The 21,426-nt window shown below is 36.3% G+C and overlaps 5 protein-coding genes across 7 annotated transcripts; 2 read left to right on the plus strand and 3 right to left on the minus strand.

Moving 5' to 3' along the window:
* The first annotated feature begins 271 nt into the window (after positions 1–271).
* On the plus strand, positions 272–5,277 carry LOC140882066 (KH domain-containing protein HEN4-like). Its single transcript, XM_073287813.1, has 7 exons — positions 272–1,017; positions 1,766–2,200; positions 2,287–2,559; positions 2,678–2,950; positions 3,043–3,125; positions 4,376–4,487; positions 4,730–5,277. The coding sequence occupies exons 1-7, from the start codon at positions 364–366 to the stop codon at positions 4,850–4,852; spliced, it is 1,953 nt and encodes a 650-aa protein (XP_073143914.1). The 5' UTR covers positions 272–363; the 3' UTR covers positions 4,853–5,277.
* A 384-nt stretch (positions 5,278–5,661) lies between these two features.
* LOC140882067 (costars family protein) lies at positions 5,662–7,853 on the minus strand. Its single transcript, XM_073287814.1, has 2 exons — positions 7,667–7,853; positions 5,662–6,078 (listed from the first exon to the last, which is right to left on the minus strand). The coding sequence occupies exons 1-2, from the start codon at positions 7,745–7,747 to the stop codon at positions 5,884–5,886; spliced, it is 276 nt and encodes a 91-aa protein (XP_073143915.1). The 5' UTR covers positions 7,748–7,853; the 3' UTR covers positions 5,662–5,883.
* Positions 7,854–8,546: 693 nt separating this feature from the next.
* On the plus strand, positions 8,547–10,909 carry LOC140882600 (uncharacterized). Its single transcript, XM_073288691.1, has 5 exons — positions 8,547–8,648; positions 9,845–9,901; positions 10,119–10,202; positions 10,311–10,480; positions 10,572–10,909. Exons 1-5 carry the CDS (start codon positions 8,627–8,629, stop codon positions 10,668–10,670), a joined length of 432 nt encoding a protein of 143 aa, XP_073144792.1. The 5' UTR covers positions 8,547–8,626; the 3' UTR covers positions 10,671–10,909.
* A 539-nt stretch (positions 10,910–11,448) lies between these two features.
* On the minus strand, positions 11,449–14,102 carry LOC140882565 (protein WHAT'S THIS FACTOR 9, mitochondrial). Of its 3 annotated transcripts, none has more exons than XR_012150243.1 (2): positions 11,925–14,087; positions 11,449–11,815 (listed from the first exon to the last, which is right to left on the minus strand). XR_012150243.1 is itself a non-coding variant. In XM_073288639.1 (2 exons), exon 2 carries the CDS (start codon positions 13,277–13,279, stop codon positions 11,981–11,983), a length of 1,299 nt encoding a protein of 432 aa, XP_073144740.1. In that variant the 5' UTR covers positions 13,280–13,781; positions 13,980–14,102; the 3' UTR covers positions 11,449–11,980. The 3 variants fall into 3 exon arrangements, 2 of the variants coding, with proteins under 2 accessions (XP_073144740.1, XP_073144739.1); XM_073288639.1 differs by having other exon boundaries at positions 11,449–13,781; positions 13,980–14,102; XM_073288638.1 differs by having other exon boundaries at positions 11,449–13,781; positions 13,891–14,087.
* Positions 14,103–14,839: 737 nt separating this feature from the next.
* LOC140879630 (methylmalonate-semialdehyde dehydrogenase [acylating], mitochondrial) lies at positions 14,840–20,977 on the minus strand. Its single transcript, XM_073283430.1, has 19 exons — positions 20,842–20,977; positions 20,613–20,710; positions 20,221–20,292; positions 19,932–20,093; positions 19,775–19,853; positions 19,535–19,689; positions 19,290–19,353; positions 19,025–19,104; positions 18,792–18,857; positions 17,304–17,354; positions 17,026–17,177; positions 16,644–16,734; positions 16,433–16,513; positions 15,960–16,037; positions 15,828–15,863; positions 15,705–15,748; positions 15,541–15,619; positions 15,272–15,362; positions 14,840–15,063 (listed from the first exon to the last, which is right to left on the minus strand). Exons 1-19 carry the CDS (start codon positions 20,864–20,866, stop codon positions 14,954–14,956), a joined length of 1,614 nt encoding a protein of 537 aa, XP_073139531.1. The 5' UTR covers positions 20,867–20,977; the 3' UTR covers positions 14,840–14,953.
* Between the last annotated feature and the right edge of the window lie 449 nt (positions 20,978–21,426).

The following is a 21,426-nucleotide window of genomic DNA, read 5'->3' on the forward strand; positions in this document are numbered from 1 at the left end:
CCTCATTCCTTTAATTTTTATGCAAACAAAAATCTCCCCTTAGACCAATAATAAAAAAAATTTACTTTTTTTTATATATATTTTTAAAATAGGCAACATAACAGAAAATAACAGCTTAAATTTTAACCAATTAGTTACTTTATGGATTATTTTAACAGAATATAAAATGTTTTTGTTTCTAAAAAAATAATAAAAAAATAAATGTTTTTAATTTTTATTTAGTTGTGAGTCTCTGAAAATGATTCTCCTATGCATCTTCCTTCCCCTCTTCTTCCGCCCAGCCACGCACTGATACGCCATAAGTATACGTATATGTATACGTGCATACATACAGAGAAACTCAAACCATAGTGTGTATGTACAATGGAAAGTTCCTTCCACTTCCCACCAGCAAAACGCCATGTTCACTCTGCTTCAACCACAATGGACGAACCCACCAATGATCCCAACTGTACGACCCATTTCACCCAATCGCTTGATGGAGGAGCCGCGCTTTCTTTACGTTCCAGGCCTCATCAATCGACTCTATATGTTCCCCCGGGCCACGTAACTTTCCGCATCGTCTGCCCCGCCTCATGTGTTGGTGGGATTATCGGAAAGTCGGGCTCCATCGTCAAGAACCTAGAGCAACTCACCAAGTCCAAAATCCGAGTGGAAGAACCGAAAAACTTGTCGGAACACCGGCTCATCACTGTTAGTTCCTCTCCCCTTGCCACCAATAGAATCACGCTCCATGGGGATGAGTGGTTTGAGGTGTCGGCTGCACAAGAAGGTGCGTTGAGGGTTTTTGAGAGGGTGGTGGAGGTGGCGATTGAGGCAGACTCTGCCGCTGTTGCAAGGGCGGTTGAGGGTAATGTGCTATGTAGGCTGTTGGTGTGGAAGAATCAAGCGGGGGCCATCATAGGGAAAGGGGGTAAAGTGGTAGAGAAGATCAGGGATGACTCGGGGTCCCGAATCAGAGTCTTGAAGCCTGAAGAGTTTCCCTCTCTCGGGTCGCCTACTGATGAAATCGTGGAAGTGAGTTCAGAACTTAAAAGGATGCATTTGTTAGTTTGAGTTCATGGCAATGGGAACAAATTAATTTAAAGTACAATTTTTTATTTGAACCGGTATCGATCATGTACATAGATATGCTGCTGTCCTGATACTAAGAATTGCCCCATGTGAAGTAATTGATTCTGTTGAATTATCATTTGTACTATAATTGATCAAATGATTGTTCTTTGTAAATGTTAATGCTGCCAAAAATAAACTGAAAGTACATTAGGAAGCTCCACATAATATTGTCCGGATAACACTTGAAGTGTAGTATTTGGGTTAGTACTTTTCCAAAAATAGACATGCAGTTGTGGAGTGACTGGAAAACATCTCCATGCAATTGAATTTAATTTAAATTGCGGAATGTTCCAGCAATCCAGCTCACTGGCAAAAGATTTCTAAATCCAAACTAGCAAAAACACCATGTACCTGAGATGTGTTTAGTGATGTAGCTTCAAAGGGGATTCATTTCGACGTTGTCATGTCTTCTTCTTTTATCTTTAGAATTCAGTTAGTTAAAATTTTTGCAAAGCATAGTTTCTCTCAGTCGGTTGTTTGTGCTGGTTAGGTATGTGTGCCATGAGAACTTTTTGCAATGGCATTTGCCATGTATGAACTTCTAGAATTTTTTTGTTCTCTCTGTTACATAACACTTAGCATGCCAGGTTCACACTGGTTAGTTTCTTGTTGTTACTGTTTATCACTTATTGGCTCGATGTATTTACAGATTGAAGGAGATGTTATGGCCGTTAAGAAAGCTCTTGTGGCTGTCACCAGCCGCCTACAAGAGTTTCCACCATTTGAGAGAACAACAACGCATGGAGCCAGACCTTCTGAGGTGGAGTCTTCATCAATTCCACCTGTGAGTTTACCTCGGCACCAGAGTCCAATGCTACAATTTATGCCTTCAAACTCCATTAAGCAAACTTTAAGAGATGATACTTTACTGTCCGCACCTGAAAAGATTTCTACCGAGGACTCTATGACATCACGGCAAGAAGTTGTTTTTAAGATACTATGCCCGAACTACCAAGTTGGTGCTGTTATTGGCAAAGGAGGATCAGTTGTCAGGGCTCTTGAAAGTGAAAGTGGCGCTTCCATACGTGTTGGGCGTGCTTTAGCTGAGTGTGACGAAAACATAATAACTATCAGTTCTATGGAGGTATTTTCAGTTTTCGCTTTCACTACTCTTGTTTTGTTTACATGGGCATATGAGTTGATTTTTTCCCCTGTTTTGGGGTTGTGTAGAATGTGGAGAGACAACACTCGCCTGCACAAAAAGCAGTCATCCTCGTCTTCAATAGGTGTATGGAGGTTCGTATGGAGAAGGGGTGGTATTTGGATTCAAAAGCGTCACCTGTATCTGCTCGACTTTTGGTACCATCGAATCAGGTCTTTTGTCTGTTGGGGCAAGGAGGCGCAATAATTTCAGAGATGAGAAAGGTAACTGGTGCTGGCATATGGATTATCGGTGGCGACCAAGTTCCTAAGTGCGGCTCGGAAAATGAAAAAGTTGTTCAGGTGCAATAATTTTGAATTTTTGGTGTTTCACTTGCTGCCTTCAATGTGGTCGTTGTGCCTTTTGTGCAATGATGGTCACGTAAGTGCTAAGTAGTTGTAGGACTTTTCTATTTTTCAGATAACTGGGGAGTTTGGAAATGTTAAAGTTGCTCTCAGTAAGGTGACTGCTAGATTACGAGATAACATCATGTCTGCAAAAACATCAATTGGAAGTGGAACTATCCAGAACAATCCTTACTTGAGAGTAAGAGATCCTATCCCACTTGGGTTGTATCAATCTTTTGGCACACCCGACAATCTTAAAGAGCTCAAGTCTTTGCCACAAAGTATATATCATCGAACTTCCTACGATATTGACCGGCCTATGTCACCTAGTTTATTGGCATCATTGGTAAGAATTTTAGATATTTTTCACCATTACCTCTTCTTTTATCTATCTTTATCATTTTGCTGATTTTTTGTCCGATGAATGACTGTTTGTAGACAATTTCTGGGGAAGACCAGGAGCGTGGTACGGAAATGGACAGAAAGTTACATTCAATTCAAGGTGCTGTGGAACTTGGCAGGTCGGTGTTGTTTATGACTTTCAAAACCTTGGTTATTTTACACTATTATTTGTGATTGACAATATAACATATGCTAGGTTATCTTTTTAAATTATATATTTTGTTAGAAATATATGAAATTTCTGATGAACCGAGTGCTAATGAAAAATAGTGCTAGGAATCCTAAGTAATTGTTCTGTCATTTTCTGATACCTTCAGAAGGCATACCTTATATTGGCGAGGTGTTTTTTGTCAAGGTAAGAAAAGAAACAAATTTGAAATGTGGAAGTACATCACTAAGTGATATTTAATGCCTATAAAGTTATGATATTTGGTAGTCCCGGGATCTGATGGACAATAAGTAATGATAATTATGGTCAGCTGGTTTGCTTCATGGTACTCTGTATATGAGTGCTATTCATGTTATGTGGATCACGAAAAAATTGATTGGCCTGTTGTATTTTTTAAACTGGTCACATCTGATCAAGGCTAAACGCCAATGTTTATTTTATCCTGGAGAACATTTTTTTGTCAAAATATGAAACTTATTATTACTTGCAACATAGGGTGCCTGAACTTTTTTGGTGTATCATTGTTCAGTTTAAGCTTTGATCCGAGTCATGGCCCTTCAAGTAATACGTTGCCTTTAGCTGGACATTCTTGAGCTGTCATTCACATACTACACATAGCTGATAAGCACAGTCCTTTATGTTCTACGCATCTGGAAAGCAATATATGACTTTTCTCCCAGTGGTGGATCAGTCAGTGAGGCTTAGTCCTGGCATCTAGATGCAAGCTATGACCCAACCTCTCAATCAAGGACCGGCCTTAGCCGAGAAACACAAGTTTAACTGCACTTCAAAGGCTCGGGATGCAACATATTAGTATTCATTTATTTTCTCCTGAGAACTACAAAATGTGTTATTATTGCTCATCAATATTTTAAGCACATCTTGTCTTCCCAACTACTTAGATTCTGGTATTTTATCCTAATACTTATGTGCCTTGCCCAATGCCTTGCATCTATGCTCTATACCCATATGTCTTAGTGCGCCTTGCACCTCTAGTATCTATGATTATACAAAACTGAGCCCTCAACACCATGTTGTTGATGTAAAGATACTATCCCATGTACTAACTCTTCTGGTTGTCTCGTGTAATGAATGCCATACCATGAGATGGCCATGGTTTGCTTGCATGTAGAAAGAAAGTAAAGTTTACGAAGTGTCCAAAAAAAATACTGAGTGCTTCTTTTCTATCTGTGTTGACAGTGGAAGAGGATCTGAAACTGAGGCAAACACGACTGTGGAGATTGTTGTACCTGGGAATGCCATTGGTTCCGTTTATGGGGAAAATGGGAGCAACTTGGATCGTTTGAGACAGGTATCTAAAGTTACCGTTCTGCCTGTTTTTTGTGGAAGGCACTTGGCATCAGCGCATCGCTTTCAATAATGATCTGATGAAAAAATTTGGGGGGTTTTGGGACCTTCTAATCGAGTTCTCTGTGTTCCCATTGGCGATGAAATGCTGATTTCATATATTAAAATTTGATTCAACTACAGTAAAGTTTTTTGACAAACTATGTTTATTAGACTGTTTTTCACTAGTGAAATTGTGATAAATAGATCTCTGGAGCAAAAATCATTGTTCTCGAGCCCCAGCCTGGAGCCACCGATAGAATAGTCGCCATATCCGGTACACCAGATGAAACATTGTCTGCTCAGAGCCTACTCCAAGCATTCATATGATCAGGTTCAACATGAAAAAAGACTCCGCAATTTTCTGCCGACATTCTTTTAGCATTTAATGCCTACCCACCACGACTCGACATATAGATAATTGATGAAGATTCAATTGCTGGCAAAGTTAAGAGTTGGCTAGTTTTGTTCACGTTAACTCATAGATAGGGGTCTGTCTGATGATCCGGTTCAGTTTCTTCATGCACTTATATACGCTTTCAGTGAAAGGCCATACCTGTGAGAAATTCAACCCAATATTTGGGCAAGGATTTTAGAAGTTAGTTTTGGGAGATCAAAGGGATATTACTTATGTTTTGTCGAGATACTTTCTATCATTCATATTGCATCGTGTAATATACTGACGGCTGTTTAAGAAGTTGAATCAAACATTACGTATTGAGATGTATATGATTGACAAAGATTTAATTTTAAGGTTGGAGAAAATATTGAAAAATGAGTCCAATGAATTAAAATTAAATAAATGGCAGATCTGTGGAGTATCTCTTTTCATTGTAACTCTGTCAGCTCACAGTATCTTTTTATGCTATATTTAGCAGTCAAAGCAAATGCTTCTATGCACAAAGTAACTGTTAAAAATATTGTTGGATATGACAATTATAATAAATATTATTAGTTCTAGTAAAATTATATTCAAATAAATGAAATTTGGGAATTAGAAATGAAAACAAAGGTATCCTTGACGAATCAAAGAGATTTATTGTGAAATTCGATTATAAATAGTTTTTCGGTTGTTACAACACCACTTTAATAAAGCAAAATTTCTCTAAAGAAGTTATGAGGCATGACTCTGTAGCACATACAAGTTTAGGCCACCATGGTTTTCTTAAACACAATTAATCACTATTAACATAACAGGTCACTCAAAAGTCTCAAACCGAGAGAGCTCAAGAGAGAGTTAAACAAACACCACAAAAGTATACAACATTGGAGTTTACAATCTTCAAACAATATTTCATTGGACAGAATAGAGCACCAATTTTTACCCGTAGAAGGAACGGGACACTTTAGAAGATGATATATTAACTTTTCAGAGGGACATCACTTGATGTTGCTTCGGGTTTGAGAATTATTTCGACATTGTCATGAACTCCTTGCAACAATAGCTCACCATCATAGGTTAAAACCTTGCGTTTTTTTGCTGCACGTAGTGTTCCAACTAATGCTTCAAATATGTTTGCACACCTATCGTCATTAAACAGCATGCCAAAGGTGACCTTCAAAATATAAAAAAGTAAACATTGCAGCAGAAGAGTTAGAAGATCTATGAGATGGACAATCTATGTAACTCAAATTCGGTAATCTCCCACAAGTTTTTCTGTTAAGAGGATGGTTCTTACAAGATACCAAATAAATAATGTTTTGATAGATGAAACATCATATTTGTTGATAGATTCACACTATATATGCATTCATCTTCTTTATACAGCATAATGAGACAGAATTACAGCACATAGAACCTTTTACATCTATTGATGAAAATTTGCACAAACCTGTAAGAACTCATATAAGTTCTGAAAACAGAACTTGTGAAACTTTAAGCTGTTCCAGTATTAAATGAGTAAGACTATCTCTCCATGAGGTATAATCAGGAGACATGCTATGTAGTTAATTCATCTGATGCATCTTTTAAACCACTTCACCATTTTTTTCAAGAATTTTGACAAAATTTTCGAAGATACTAAACCAATGTCACACCAACAGTTAAATTGTTGCGTATCATCTAAAGATACCTGATGCATATCATATATATTTTGGCACCATCAGCCTCCTGTGCAGATGATCCAGGAAATAATGTAAAATTATGCAAAGTTACAAAATATGAAGGGAATAAGAGGTTTACTTGAGCTGGGCATTTCTCCATCTTACAATAATACTCAAGTATCCTCAAATACAAGAGGAATGCTTGTCTATATCTACCTATGGTATGCAGGCTATTTTGGGAAAAACCATCAATTCGGATAGCATTTTGCATCAGTTTATAAACTTGAAGAATAATAGTAAAACCATAAAGCATTCAAGCTATTTCTGAGTCCATCACCATTTATAAAACAGTTTCCATGTGGTTCAATCCATAAAATAAGAGCTTGGATGTTTGCCAAACAAATAGTGTGTGTACATTTGATTGAGCAGTAATCCCAAAATTCACTCTTCTTAGAAAAACCATTAGTTTCATGGTTCATCCTCACTAATTCACGAAAACTTACCAGTAGCTTGTTAATTGCAAGAGCCTTACCCCAAGAATTCGATTCATGCTCAAACTATTGACAAATTACACTTGATAAGATTTTGGTCTGAAAAATTAATACAGAGGCGGACCTCAAGATCTAAGCTCTGATCTTCAGTGATCTTTTTTGACCCAACAGTTACTATAACAAAATATGCATTCATACAGGTTCAGATAACTGCATTCGAAGCTAAATAAATTAATTAATCAATATGAAAATTTGAAACATATAAACAGGTATTCAGTCATAATCCAACCACAGAGCAGAATCCATATTAAAGAAAAACTGAATCTTGCACCTTACATCCAAAAACAAGCAATGCAATGTGAATACGGTGATCGAGTGGGATAAATTAACATGGATCTGAATCAAATCAACCAAAACATTAAAAAATGACTACTCCTAGAACCAGCAACGCGAAGGGAAAAATGCGGGATCAATCCGAAAAACCAAAAAAAATTAACAATCCTACAAATCTGCTATCCAAGTTGAGAATTACATCCTAAAACGAGTGATACAATGGAAATGGTGTCAATAAAATAACATGGGTCTGAATCAAATCAAAAAGAATGTGTACCTTGTAGGAGCCATCGCCTTGGGGTGTACCCAGACGTTTGATCTCCTCTTTGAGTCGGCCAACCTCTTCTTCCACGTTCATTTTTCTTGAACTATGTTCTTCTGGTTTTTGTAGCTGACTTAATAAAAAGGAATAAACATTTTGTCCAGCCTAATTATTTCACGGGAATTATTCCATCTTACCCACGCTGAAAATTCTAAATCACGACTATGACCCACCCACCCCTTGTAATATCTAAAAATGATTTAGAATTCCCACAAGCCAATGCGGCACTGTTTCATATGAGATGGAGTCTTTTTCTAGTTCAATTTTTTTTTTAAGAAATGATTTATGTCGGCTAAACTCGAATCATGTGTACACTGAAAAATAATATCTTTTTATGAATATGATTGCATAGGACATGACATCTCACAAGAGTTTATTTGAAATATTTAATATTTTACTATCTTCGTTTCCGTTTATATAGTTTTACTTTTTAAATCAATGGAATAACAAATTATGTATTCACTTACTATTTGATCTTAATTTAATGCATTCAAAAAATAATTTCACAATTCAAGATGATTTAATAAGGATATGTAAGTAAAAAAGTGTAAAAAACTATTAGTAAATATTATGTGTCTATATATTTAAGAGATAAAAAATAAATATGACTTATATAATCTAAGCGAACCATAATATATCTTCGAATTTTTTAAAAATTAAGTGCATAATAATAAATAATTAAGTTATTGTTGGAATGGATTGACCCAGCCATTTGATGGATTTGGATGAAATTTATCTGTCTTCAAAAAATAAATTATAATATTTTTCAGCCATTCAGAAACAGACACGTATCACCATGGCAATTCCAAGATTCTTTATTTTCGCCTTTAAATGCATATCTAGGGTTTTCATTTCAAGCCATCAAGGTCCAAGCTTCATTTCGTCGTTGCTCTACCCCCAAACCTCGAAGAAATCATGCCTCGCCGTAGCTCCGGAGGTTGATTTCCTGATTCTTTCACTTTATTGTATCTTCTGAAACGAATAAATATTGGTCCGATCTCGAACTCGCCCTCGCCCTTTGTTTTGTTTCATTTTCTGTTAGATTTATATGTATATGTGTGTGATACGAAACAATTTTAAAGGTTTGATATTTACGAATGATTTATGTTTCCAACCAATTCTTGACCATCTGGGATTTTTCCATTTAAGATTGATTGCTAGTGTGCTGGGTCTAGGGTTATGCAAATTTTAGATGTGATTTGTGCTGCTTTGGGCAACGAATGCTTGCTTGGACTGTTATTTGATTGTCTAAAATTTTCTACGTCTGATTGATTGTGAAAGATCTTTTCTTTTTCACTATTGATGGTTATGGCCTTGGTTTTTAAGGGATTTTAAAGATTTAATTGCGATTAGGATTTGTGTTTCTGGAGATTCTGCTTAGCCATTATTTGTATATTCTGCTAGAGTTGTTCTGGATGTTGAAAAAACAATCACAAGGGTTGTTATTGTTCATCTATGCTTAGACTTGTTTTCAGTTATTCTTTTAAATATGTTTTTAAGACAACAACTCCCTTAACTTGTATTGGAGGTATTTTTAAAAATTTTCATAAATAGTTGAGGTGATGATGGTATGTGTTATAGATTATGCAACTCTTCAATGAGTATGCGGTGCCTTTAAAATTTTACAACTTAAAAAACAGTTTATTGGAGTAGGATATAATTATAGACAAGAATTGATTATGGTTGGAGATGTCAAAAAACAATTGGGTTTTGGGAAACAGAAAGGTAATGTTTAGTTTCATTTCCGAAATAAGAATAAAAGAGCTAGAAAATGAATCCAACATACCCTTGTTTTTCCGAACTACTTTCTTTTGTTATTTTGAATATTGTGTTGCCTCATGTGCTTGGTGGTTTGACTCTGTCACTGAAAACAGAACTTGAGTACTTATTCTCTTGTATTGCTTCATTTGACAATACAGTTTGACAATACACATTTGACAATACACATTTGACACGCTAAAGTAGTTATGTTTACGGTTCCCCACTTGGCATTGTAGTGTATAGGCAGAGTCGTAGATGTGCGTTTGCATTTAAATGGCTTTGATTTTGGTATAGATCGGCTACCATATGACTTTGAGTGCTTATTTTCTAGGAACAGTCCATTTAGCTTAACCCATGTAATTCATTTTACAGGAAGATCAGCACGTCCAGCTCCTCGTCCGGCTCCAGCCCGGAATCCACCTCAACCAGGTAATTTGTTCCTAACCATTCAATCGATTATAAATTACAAGCGAGATTGGATCGGCGTCGGAGCTATGTATGCTAGTTTTTTTTCCCAACATTCAATGTTTAAGCTATGTAAAAGATCCTTGTTAGAATCATTTGAAACAATGTCCGTACCATATTAAGTATGCTATGTGATGAATGTTGCTTCCAATCTCATCATTTTTTCGCCTAATCCATGCAGTGAATCATGCTCCTCCACCAGCTCCTCTTCAAAGTAGTTCTGGTGGATCCATGTTCGGAGGCATTGGTTCAACAATAGCCCAAGGTTAGCCTTTTTAGCCAACCGAAGCTTTGACGTATGACCTGGACATTTTTTCCCATTTGGCAGAAGTTTATCTTTAATGCATTTGTTTTTTCTATTCAACTTCAACAGGTATGGCATTTGGTACTGGAAGTGCAGTAGCACACAGGGCTGTGGACGCCGTTGTGGGTCCTCGTACAATTCATCACGAAACAGTCGTCTCTGAGGCTGTTGCAACACCAGCATCGTCCAGTATGGGTGGCTCTGATGCTTGCATGGTGCACTCAAAGGCATTCCAGGATGTAAGCTTCTTAGCATTGTAAAACAGTGACACGATTCTAACTTAATATTGAATGGGTTTTTTATTTATTGGACTGGTGATTATTTCTGCAGTGCGTCAATAACTTTGGAAGTGACATCAGCAAATGCCAGTTCTATATGGATATGTTGGCTGAGTGCAGGAGAAGCTCAGGCTCCATGATGAGTTCCTAAGAAATGCTCTTAATCAACAACTTGGTCTTATGTTACAAAATTTAATCTTGATCATTGAACTTTTTATGTCGCTTGAACTTATGGCATTAATAATGTTGGCCCAAGCACGACTGCCTTTTTCTTATTTGAAATCTTATGAGTTGTGTGTTTTGGATTTGGATTATTGTTTCTCTTTATAATTTGGAATTTCACCTGATTTTTAATTCAAAATTTTATAATAATGTTATGTTTGTTGGTTCTTCGTATCGCTACTTAATACTTCATACTGTGCAACGATATAAAATGTTCAACAGAGCCGGTTATCTAACAGTTTTACGTTACTGCGCAAGAAAAATAATTGATATGCAGAAACGCTACCATATGGATTTTGCCCGAGAACGATTAAGACAGCATCCATTGCAGAGGAAGCAATTATTTCATCCAACTATTGGTTTGGATTTCATAATAATTAAAATTAAAATAGATTTTATTATTCATATTATTAATTTGTATTATCGTGTTATAAATTTTTTTATTTTATCATCCACGAATCCGTTTTTGTTTTGTTTTTGTTTTTGTTTTTTTTTAATATATATAAAGGATTTCGTTGGCATTAATATTTAGCATTAATCCTAGTAAAATCGAATGAAACACAGATGTGGATAAAGGTGCCCATGTAATGACTGAAAAATTGTGTTACATTTTTACAATTTAGGATCATGGCAAATTTAAGAAACTCAACAAGAGCAACAATTTAATGTATCTTCGGGCTTCTTGTACAACTTAAAGTCCCCAAAATTGTTGTCAACTTAATATTTAAATAGTTAAAACATTTTCTGCAGTTCAGGTGGAAAGAATGAAAACTATATTACAAAATCTGCTCCTAGATTATTTATTTATTTTACCTTGCAATGAGAAGAGAAAAGTGCAGCAATTATTTAATCTCGCGAGCCAAAAACTGTGGCAAGTTAGCATAAAAAGAATTAGTTTATGCATTCACGTGGCCAGGACTCGAGTAATCATCTTCTTTGCCGCCGAATAGAGCAATGAATACAGTTGAAATCTCAGAGAGATCCTTAAATATTCAAACCAAATCTATCCCTGCACCTACACAGTCCATGTAATTGTCTCTTAAACCTCCTCTTTCTATGGCCGTTTTGTTACTTCTGCAACCAATCACATTATCACAGAAATACATGAGCGCACATCAATTATGTGTTCGAGGTTCTCCTAAAATATAGGATATAATAAGAGAGCCCATGACCCAGCAATTACCTTGCATTGTAAGCGTAAGAGGTTTTCACAATCACATCATGTGCCAAGTATTTAATTCAAGCATATTGTCTGTTCGTACCAATCACTTCATCTATGCCATCCATATTCTCTAAACTAAACTTTTCTTCATCAAATGCCCTTCTGCCATTCAACTTTTTATTCCTCAAAATAACAACTGATTCCTTCATCAAATCGATGTACTTCTTTCTGACTTCTGCCAGAGGATGTGGTTCTATGGTCAGTTCATTGCCATAAGCCTCTTTCAGAATAACAGTGCAGGTTTTATTCTTCATCGACAAATAAAACATGTGTGGATGCCTCTCAAATGCCTTGTGAATCTTCTGCGGCAAACACAAGCATTTCCTCAGACATAAAAAGGCCTTTCTTTCCGCAGCATGCTCGACAAACAGACTCAACAACTCATGAAGCAATCCCACGACCCGTTTCTCAGATAAATCACTGTCTGGTTTCAAGAAAGAAAAGTCATCGTAAGGGGAGACATAAGGGAGGCACTGAAATTCGTTTAACCAATCATTTATCTTCTGTTTCAGCCTTAGTCCTTTAGAAGGAAACAATGGGAAAGCAATTGCCTCATCCGCACCACCATTATATAGGCCTTTCTTCATTGCAGTCTTCTGCATTTGCGACCAAAATTTCCCATCTTTATTATCGTCATTACCTTCAAAAACTGCCAAACCCTTCAGTCCATCTTCTATGTCCACTATGCGAAAACACTCACTATCTTTCACAAAATCTGAAGGGTCTTCCCAAAATTCATCAGGCAACCCTAAATACCAGTGCAAGCCTTTAATTACCTTCAAAGGAATCACCTTTCTACCACCACTCATCAAGATAAGCTTCTTTAGCCTACCCATGATATCATCTTTAAAATTTTCATAAATCATTCTTTCCTCTTTATTAAGCTCAATGGCTTTCTGAGTCAGTCTAAACCAAGGCAAATTGTAAAGGGGCCCAGTAAACTCCTCAAAAAAAGAAGGATAACTCCTCAAGAACCTTGCCACTCTTATATTTAAACCAAAATTTAAGCCTTTTTTGGAGACAGCTGAGATTGGAATACAATAGTTGTCATGAGGTGAAGAGGAAGAAGATAAAAAGAAGTTTTTCATCGAGATGATGGGCTTGAGTTGAAGAGATTTGTGAATGGAATCAATGGAGTCAAAGTATGAGTCTTTTTTCCATTTCATGCATACATTCACATGAGTTTGTTTCTGGATGTAGGAGTGCCAAGAGAGAGGAAGGATTTGGATTTGCGGAGCCGAGAAGAGAAGTTTGTGAAAGAAGACCATTTCAGGGTTTGTTATTTTCTTGGACATTTTGTAGTAACAGCTGTGCATTTTCAGAAACTCTTAGTGATTTTTCAAATTGAAGAAGATAGAAACGTTTAGGAAGGCCATATACTGATTTACAGCGGCTTAAATGGCATACTAATATACCTTCTTCTTTTTTACCCCAAAGGGCTAGCAATTATCTATCCCATATATAATATATGGGGTCGGGAATACTTGAAGCCAGCTGATAAATATGACAAGAAGCCAAGAAGGCCGAAGAGTGCAAAATTATAGCGAACAAAAGAATTTCTAATCTCACACAAGCTCGTATATTTGCAAGAGGGGAAATGATGGGAGAAAACCCGATTTAAGTGCCTTATTTTGGTCACTAAGTTCAAATGGTCTCGTTAAATTGAAATAGCCCAAACAAGTCCTCAGGAGACAAGGGAGACTCCATCCACAAAAAGTTCCGCAACCAAATTCAGATTGGCATTTGAAGATCTAACACTAAAAAGTTCCGCCTTTCATCTTCCCGTAACATGTGAGAGGTGACAGTACCCCTTTACACCTAAGCATAAAACTAATATTCATGAACTCAGAAAACTAAAAGCAACTGATATTTTAACGAATTCAGAAAAGGCTTGATCATCTTTCATCAACAGAAGAAGACCGAATACCTTATACCCCGATAAACCCGTCGAAGGTTCATTATTGAAATAATCAGCAATTAAATCCAGGAAAAAAAAACGAATTTCTTACTCCGAACCTAAAAAATCTTCGCCGCAAATCACGGTAGCAAACATTCATTTGTTTTAGAGCAAATCGAATATGAAGCCGCACAAATTTTGAGAAGTTGTAGATTACGCAGAATGGAGGTAACTGAAGAGAAGCAGCTTGAGAAATGAGAAGTTTAGGAAAAGTGTGAGGTCGGGAAATATGGTTTTATTTTTTTTATTTTTTTATTTTAAACCAATATGGTTTTATTTTAAAAATAAAAATAAACAAATTGAAGGATAGTATTTAAAAAGATTTCTTTCTTTCTTTCTTTCTTTCTCGAGTGAAAAAAATATTTCATTTTTCATTAAATTACTATTAGTTAACAAATATCACAAAAATGCAGCAATATTATGACGCTTCATTCTTAGGTTTAGAAATAAGTTATTTATTAAGGATATTGGTTACAAATAATTATTGTTGTTTATCTATAAAAAAGATTTTAACTTTAGTTTTATTTAAAGTTATTATATCCTTTTTGGATGAAATTTGACCCCCTCATCTAATTGGGACTTATTGGGGCTTCTTCAAGACCTTTTACATTTAATCACCATAGTATGTTTTCCCATCATACAAACACGTAGGTTGTATTATATAGATTTTTTTGAGCAACTATTTTGTATGGTATTGTAGCACATCCGAATCAGAGACTCATCTAGAGGTTTAAACAAAATGAGCCCGAGTTGCGAGCTTTCCGAGAGTTCTAAAAACATTTGATTTGTATTCGATAGCTCATAGGTCATGCTTACATATTCGATTCGATTCAGTTCATTTATACGCCAATTTTTTTTTACCTCTGTGTCGTGCTTATTGGCAGGGTCTCTATCAGACCACTCACTCAATTTCTTTGAAAAGAAAAAAAGAAATTTCATTACATATTCATTTGTTAAGATGGCTCTCTGATCTCAGAAGAAATTCATCTGATAATACAAGATTTTCAAATATTCAGAGGTCCCTAAACATTTTTCAAGACTTCTGGGAAGTTGGCATGGCGAGAGAAACTCCGCCACTTGGTAAATCCTTCCACTGCTGAGTCACAGTTTTGATCTGTGTGTAAAACTGTACTCCAGCCTTACCTGCAACCAAATGATACATCACCCAGTAAAACAAAGCGAAGATCGGGGCAGTTTAGCTCATGGAATAGACACACAATGCTAAACCATGAAAAGATGGTGAAAAAAAGGAACGACGAAATTTGTTTAGGCTGGGTTAGGCTGTGTGTTTAATGTGACGAAAGCGAGCGATTTTATTTGTGATGAAAGGATGGAGCTGAGTTTGTCTTACCGTAGAAATTGAGATCCCCTGCAAAAGATGCCTTGGAGCCAGTGAAGGAGAAGAAAGGCAGAGGAACAGGAATGGGAACATTGATACCAACCTGAAGCAAAACAATTCAAGTCAATGTACGCTGGAAAATCAGTGGCGTACTGATGCTTTCTTGGGAAAACAAGGCACTGATTCTTTCTTGATAATAGACGGTTTGAACTGACAATAATTCGAATCAAAGCCATGAAATAACTGAACTCGGAAAAAAAGACATGAAACAACTTAGTTACCTGGCCCGCCTCTATCTCAGTTTGGAATTTCCTTGCAGCGAATCCAGACGATGTAAAAATAGCCGCACCATTCCCATATCTTAAAATTTTGGATGAGAGAGTCATGAAATTGCTCAAAGAAAGAATAACTTGACGATTAAAGAGACAAAAGAAAGTGGAAATACTTATTTTCGTTGACAATCTTTATAGCTTCTTCTATACTGTCAGCCTGAGAAAAGGAATTGAATTTAATAATACTTGGAAAGAACACATGATATGAAATATCATATGGATAATCAACGACATACCTGCATGCAAATGAGAACAGGACCAAATATCTCCTCCTAGAAACCCACAATAAAAGAAGTTAAACATAAAACCCCCGACAAGATTCCCATGAACTTCATGAGATACAAGGAAAAGAACACAAAAAGGGGTACCTTGTAACACTCCATATCAGCAGTGACATCAGCCAAGATGGTGGGACCAATGAAATTTCCTTGTTCATACCCTGGAACCTATTACTCCCATGAAAGAAAAAGGGTAACCGTTCATTTAATCCATCCAAAGCTCTTCAAATTCATCATCTATTTCCAACCATGGGTACAAATACTTGAACAAATACAAAAGTAAAGCACATTTAGAGACACAATACTACTTATTTCACCAAACTGCATGTATATCTAGTATCTACCAAACATGATCAAATTAAATTAGTCTACTAGATGAAAATAGGTTCTACCCAAATTAAATTTGATGTTATTTTATGAAGGGCTTGTGGTCCAAGAAAAGATGTATAAACCCTTGCTGAAAGTATAACTTATGATTAAAACCTGAACACTTGGAGCATCTCATCAAGAAACTGGTCGACAACTCGAAAGCTGTAATACCAAGTAGCTAAACAAAAAAGTACCTTAATAGCTCTTCCATCAAGCAATAGTCTGGCCCCATTCTCAACCCCGCTTTGGACCAAATTGCATACTCTGTCCTTCGCCTAAGAATATAGATGCGAGTTAGAGAAACAAACACGCCAGAACCAAAAAACAACAGATATCCGTACAAAATTTTCCAATTATCATGGCCTAATCATTGGAAATAGACAGCAAGATTGCCACTGCACTGACCTGCTTACTGATGACTGGACCGAGGTCTGCCTCAGGATCTATACCAGTATTCACTTTAAGGGCTTTGGCACGCTCCACCAGCTTTTCTTCCCTACAAAGATCCAAATAGTTCACTGAACATGGAACTTCTGCTAAACTAGAACATACTAACAAAAGCAAAGATCTTTTGAAACAGACCACATAAGAGAACAGAAGCTTGTTTCACTTGACAAAGTAAAATCCTGGATTATAAATATTTTCTGAAACAAAATTTAAAACAGAAAATCATAAACTGAAAGACTGCCTTTCTGAGTTTTGCTAGTAAACCTTTGAGCAGTTGTTAAATGAAATGGATACAAAAAATGAAACGAACTGTGTGATGCACATCAAGAAAGAAGATTACCATGATTTCGAGCCCCCGACAAACACCACTGTGCTAAGAGCCATGCACCTTTGTCCCGCGGCACCAAAACCAGCTGCAACTAAAGCATTTAAAGTTGCATCCAAGTTAGCATCAGGCATCACAATTCCATGGTTCTTTGCTCCCATGTTGGACTGCAAGTGTTTGTTAGTTAGAAAGTTAATTTTAATTTCAGAAATAAAAGACACTTGAAACAAAATATGTCTGTGCATAAAAAGAACATAAACATTATGCTCCAGAAATAGATTAACAGCAATGACCTGAACGCGTTTTCCACTAGCCGAAGCTCTCGAATAAATATGCATGCCAGCCTAACAAATGAGAATCAAAATCAGGTCCCTCAATATAACAGAGATGGAACCAATCGGTTGCCAGACAAACCATCCAAGATCAGAAAAGATGCTAAACTGTATCCTCAGAATTGGAACATCACCGTACCAGATTGCAAAGAAGCTAACTAGCTAAGATAGGAACAAACAACTTATCGTAACATTTAAGCGCTAAATGGCCGTATTATATAGTACTATTGAAAAGTATTTTTGTTTTGCCGACATTATAGGGGAGATAGTATTTTGTAAGAGAGAGGTGTTAGACATCATAATTCTTGTCTACCATCTTGCACAGAGTTGGCATCATGGTTCTAAAATTCGCTAGGCGCTAGTCGGGCGCCAGACCAGCGCCTAGCGCCTAGGCCGCCTAGGCGGGGACTAGGCGGCACTAGGCGGATTCCACGGTTTCAACTTAATAAATGAAATATTATAACTCCAAGACAATAATATCAAATTTAAAATGAGTTCAACATTTGAAGAAAGAGCAAACACCAATTTTTTCTTCAAATATGGCACTCAAAATGTGGGCTTCTTCATTCGCTTTAATTCTTCAGCCTTATAATTTGCGAGATGCTCTGGTTACTCAATCATGTAGACAATGAAAGATGAATTTTGATCTAGGGCAAGCCAACGAATCAATTTTCTTGTCGTACATCAGTTTAGGGCTTATAAAACTTAAGCCCAACAAAAAAATTACATTTCGGTTTTTTTTTTTGTAATTTGGGTTTTGAATTTAAAAGCCCAAATTAAAAAAAAGAAATCTGAAAATCCTACCCTATTTCCGCCTAGCCCCGCCTAGGACCGCCTAGGCGCCAAGGCCGCCTAGGCCGACCGATTAGCATGTTTTCGGTGCGGCCACCCGGCGCCTAGCCCGAGTTTTCGAACACTGGTTGGCATAAAGAATGTTCGTGTTGCATCCTGCAAATTGGTCACTGACCCATTACCTTAATAGAAACTGCATGCATGTACTCGCCAAAGAGGGGAGATCGGGAGAGAGTCTGAATTTACGTGATGAATATGGGAGAAAAGGTCTCGGACTTGAAGACAGAGCACGTGGAACCAGCTCACATGTGGTCTAGACTAGAAGTTAGTGCCCAATAATTAGCAACAATTTTTAGATGTGTGAAGGGGTTGGTATATATGGTTTAGTGGTTTTCCTTGGGTGCCTGATTTTGTATCTGATCCATTTCAACTCTATATAGTCAAATCACAAGTGACATGTGGATTATTTTGGGCGAAACTGACAGAATTTGGTGCTATTTATTTACAATTTGACTTCAGATACATTCAGATTTTTAATCCACCTAACCAACTAAATTAGCAGAATGAAACTATAACCAGCAACAAAGAACTTCGCTTGAATAGGCAAAGTCAACTCAACCTGAAAGGTAAGTGTGACATGGATAGCTTCTTACATACCGTGTTTGAACCAACAAATGATACGGCCCTAATATCTTCATCATCACATATAGCATTAACCGTGTCCTGCACGAATGAGCATTGACATAAAAAGTATCAGATTTATAACTAATCAATAATATTTGCTCATACTCTGGTATTGGGCAAATGATCATTGTTTTCCGATTCAAAAGGATCATCGAAGGCATGATAAGGGAGTATAGATGATTACAAATTGAAAAACAGGAACGTACAGTCGTGCCATGAACAATGTTAAGGACACCATCGGGCAAACCAGCCTCCATGGCCAATTCTGCAAGGATCATAGAAGCCCCTGAAAAAGTAAAAAAGGAAAAGCAGAGCAAAAATTTAGTGGCAAACCAGGCACTTAAATATTCAGAAACATTATGCAAGTAATACTTGTCAAATCGTTGAGGAAAAACTATGTAATACATTCACAACAAAGACTAACTAATACTAACAGTAATATAGAACAAAAGATCTGAAGCAAAGAGTCACCTGGATCTTTTTCAGATGGCTTAAGAACAAAAGTATTTCCACAAGTCACTGCAACCGGAAACATCTGGTACGAGACATTAGAAAAAGATGGCTTATTACCATGGAATGTTTTGAAATTTCATAAGATAAAATATAATTAATGATTATTAAACATAAGGAGGGCTGAATGTAGGATAAATGAAAGAATCAATCAAACTTAAAGATTATGTAAGATTGTAAGTATAAGAAACCAAAGGCAGATTTACCCATAACGGAATCATTGCAGGGAAGTTGAAGGGGCAAATCCCAGCACAAACACCAAGTGATTCTCTAATGCTGTAGGTGTCTATTCCATTTGACACATTGGAAACATATTCTCCCATCTGGAGAGTGGCCATTCCACACACATGTTCCACCACCTCTTCACAAAACCACCAAAAAAAAAGAACTCGAATCATTATATGTTCTCCAAAACAGTAAAATCAGCAAACACGTAGGTTACTAACCTAGACCACGGAACACGTCACCTTGAGCATCCTTCAATGTTTTCCCTTGTTCCGTGGTAATGTTCAAAGCAAGCTTATCCTAGCAAAAGTTATGTTCTGTTGAATTGATGCCATGGACATAAAAATAAATTATTTTCAAAGAAATTAAACCACTAACCATGTTCTTACGAATAAGATCTTGAAACTTTAACATTACGCGTTGTCTTGTTGTTATAGGGGTGCTCCTCCATGATGGAAATGCTTGTTTGGCAGCAAAAACAGCAGACTTGAACTCATCCTTTGTTGTAAGAGGCACTTGTGAAACCACTTCTTGTGTTGCCTGAGGTAAAATGACAAGTAATCAAAATGAAGGGCTAAAGAACTACAGGAAACTCACACACATATACAAACATAAAAAAAAATAAGAAGAAGAATTGCAATCATTTTCAGCATCTAAAATCACTTACCGGGTTTATGACATCAATTGAATCAGATGAATGTGAATCTACAAAGCTTCCTCCAATAAGATTCGGCACCCTCTGACACAAAAAGATAACGTAGACGTAATCCCCTTGAACTTCATCGATTAAAAAAAAGGCAATGCAGTGCATAGAGGACACTACTGCCCATATTATTGTTTCATATTTTTCTTGATATTAATTTTTTTTTACTTCCATTTGCTTGTTGCCTTTTTAGTTAACATGCCACCATTTCAAAGTTCACCGGAAAAAAAACAAAAAAAAAAAAAGTAAAGTTCAAAGCAAGCACGCACCTTTATTGTTTGTGATCCATATTTCCAAAATATGTTCTTTATTCAACCAATTAAAAAAGAAACCGGAAAGGGGAGAAAAAAACTCACAAGCGAGTTCCCATGCCTCCAGGATGGTTCAGCAGCAGTTGAAAATCCAGAATTCGAAATCCCAATTATCCCATAATTCAACCTCCTCATATTTCTCACTAAAATAAAACCAAAATCAAAATTAATTCATAAATGCATTGACAGCATGAACAAAAATTTTGTAAACAAACATGAACAGAAACTCATCAATCAGCAAACCCATAAACAAAATCACCATAAATAAGCTTACCTCGTTGAACTGAAAACCGCAACATCTTGAATTTCAGCTCAAGAATTGACTGAAATGAAATGCAAATTAAAAAACTACTCGACTGTGTACTGATCTTCGGTCAGTCTTTTAAATTCGTTATGATTTTGTATTTTTCGAAAGAGATGGACTACTTTGTTATTTAATAAAATAGTGGGGCAACTGTAGGTATTTATCCGATGTGGCCAATTATTTTTGCAAATGTAAACAATTTTTTATATAAAGATTTATGTAATTGATGATAGCAAAGAATTTCATTAAGAAGAAATAAAATAATGTTAAAAAAATATATGAATTAAATAATATAGTAAATTTCAATCTTTGCAACACGTTTTTTGTTTACGAAGTATCTTTTCAATATTTATACTATATTTGTCACCTAAAATTATATGATTATAAGTAAAAGTACCAAAAGAGTGATCGTTTAGTTATAATATTTTTTTAGTAAATATAAGTATTGTCAATTAAAATACTCGGATTTGGGATCTGGGATTGATGCATTTTGGGTGTTCAAAATCAAAACAATTAAAATTTGATTAGAATCGATCCAAATAAAATATTAGCCCA

The sequence above is a fragment of the Henckelia pumila genome, chromosome 2 (assembly GCF_033568475.1).
Source record: "Henckelia pumila isolate YLH828 chromosome 2, ASM3356847v2, whole genome shotgun sequence".
NCBI lineage: Eukaryota > Viridiplantae > Streptophyta > Magnoliopsida > Lamiales > Gesneriaceae > Henckelia > Henckelia pumila.

Bases quoted from the DNA above. Each gene is read 5' to 3' on its own strand.
- LOC140882066 (XM_073287813.1), top strand. From the start codon at position 364: ATGGAAAGTTCCTTCCACTTCCCACCAGCAAAACGCCATGTTCACTCT. The intron at 1,018-1,765 runs GTGAGTTCAGAA...ATGTATTTACAG, and splicing joins CTACTGATGAAATCGTGGAA to ATTGAAGGAGATGTTATGGC. The intron at 3,126-4,375 runs GTCGGTGTTGTT...CTGTGTTGACAG, and splicing joins GGTGCTGTGGAACTTGGCAG to TGGAAGAGGATCTGAAACTG.
- LOC140882600 (XM_073288691.1), top strand. From the start codon at position 8,627: ATGCCTCGCCGTAGCTCCGGAG. The intron at 9,902-10,118 runs GTAATTTGTTCC...TAATCCATGCAG, and splicing joins CCGGAATCCACCTCAACCAG to TGAATCATGCTCCTCCACCA. The intron at 10,203-10,310 runs GTTAGCCTTTTT...CAACTTCAACAG, and splicing joins TGGTTCAACAATAGCCCAAG to GTATGGCATTTGGTACTGGA.
- LOC140882565 (XM_073288639.1), bottom strand. From the start codon at position 13,279: ATGCACAGCTGTTACTACAAAATGTCCAAGAAAATAACAAACCCTGAA.
- LOC140879630 (XM_073283430.1), bottom strand. From the start codon at position 20,866: ATGTTGCGGTTTTCAGTTCAACGAG. The intron at 20,094-20,220 runs GTAAGTGATTTT...ATTTTACCTCAG, and splicing joins CAATTGATGTCATAAACCCG to GCAACACAAGAAGTGGTTTC. The intron at 19,354-19,534 runs GTAAATCTGCCT...GTCTCGTACCAG, and splicing joins CTGCAATGATTCCGTTATGG to ATGTTTCCGGTTGCAGTGAC.
- LOC140882067 (XM_073287814.1), bottom strand. From the start codon at position 7,747: ATGAACGTGGAAGAAGAGGTTGGCCGACTCAAAGAGGAGATCAAACGT. The intron at 6,079-7,666 runs GTACACATTCTT...TATATTTTGAAG, and splicing joins AAGGCGATGGCTCCTACAAG to GTCACCTTTGGCATGCTGTT.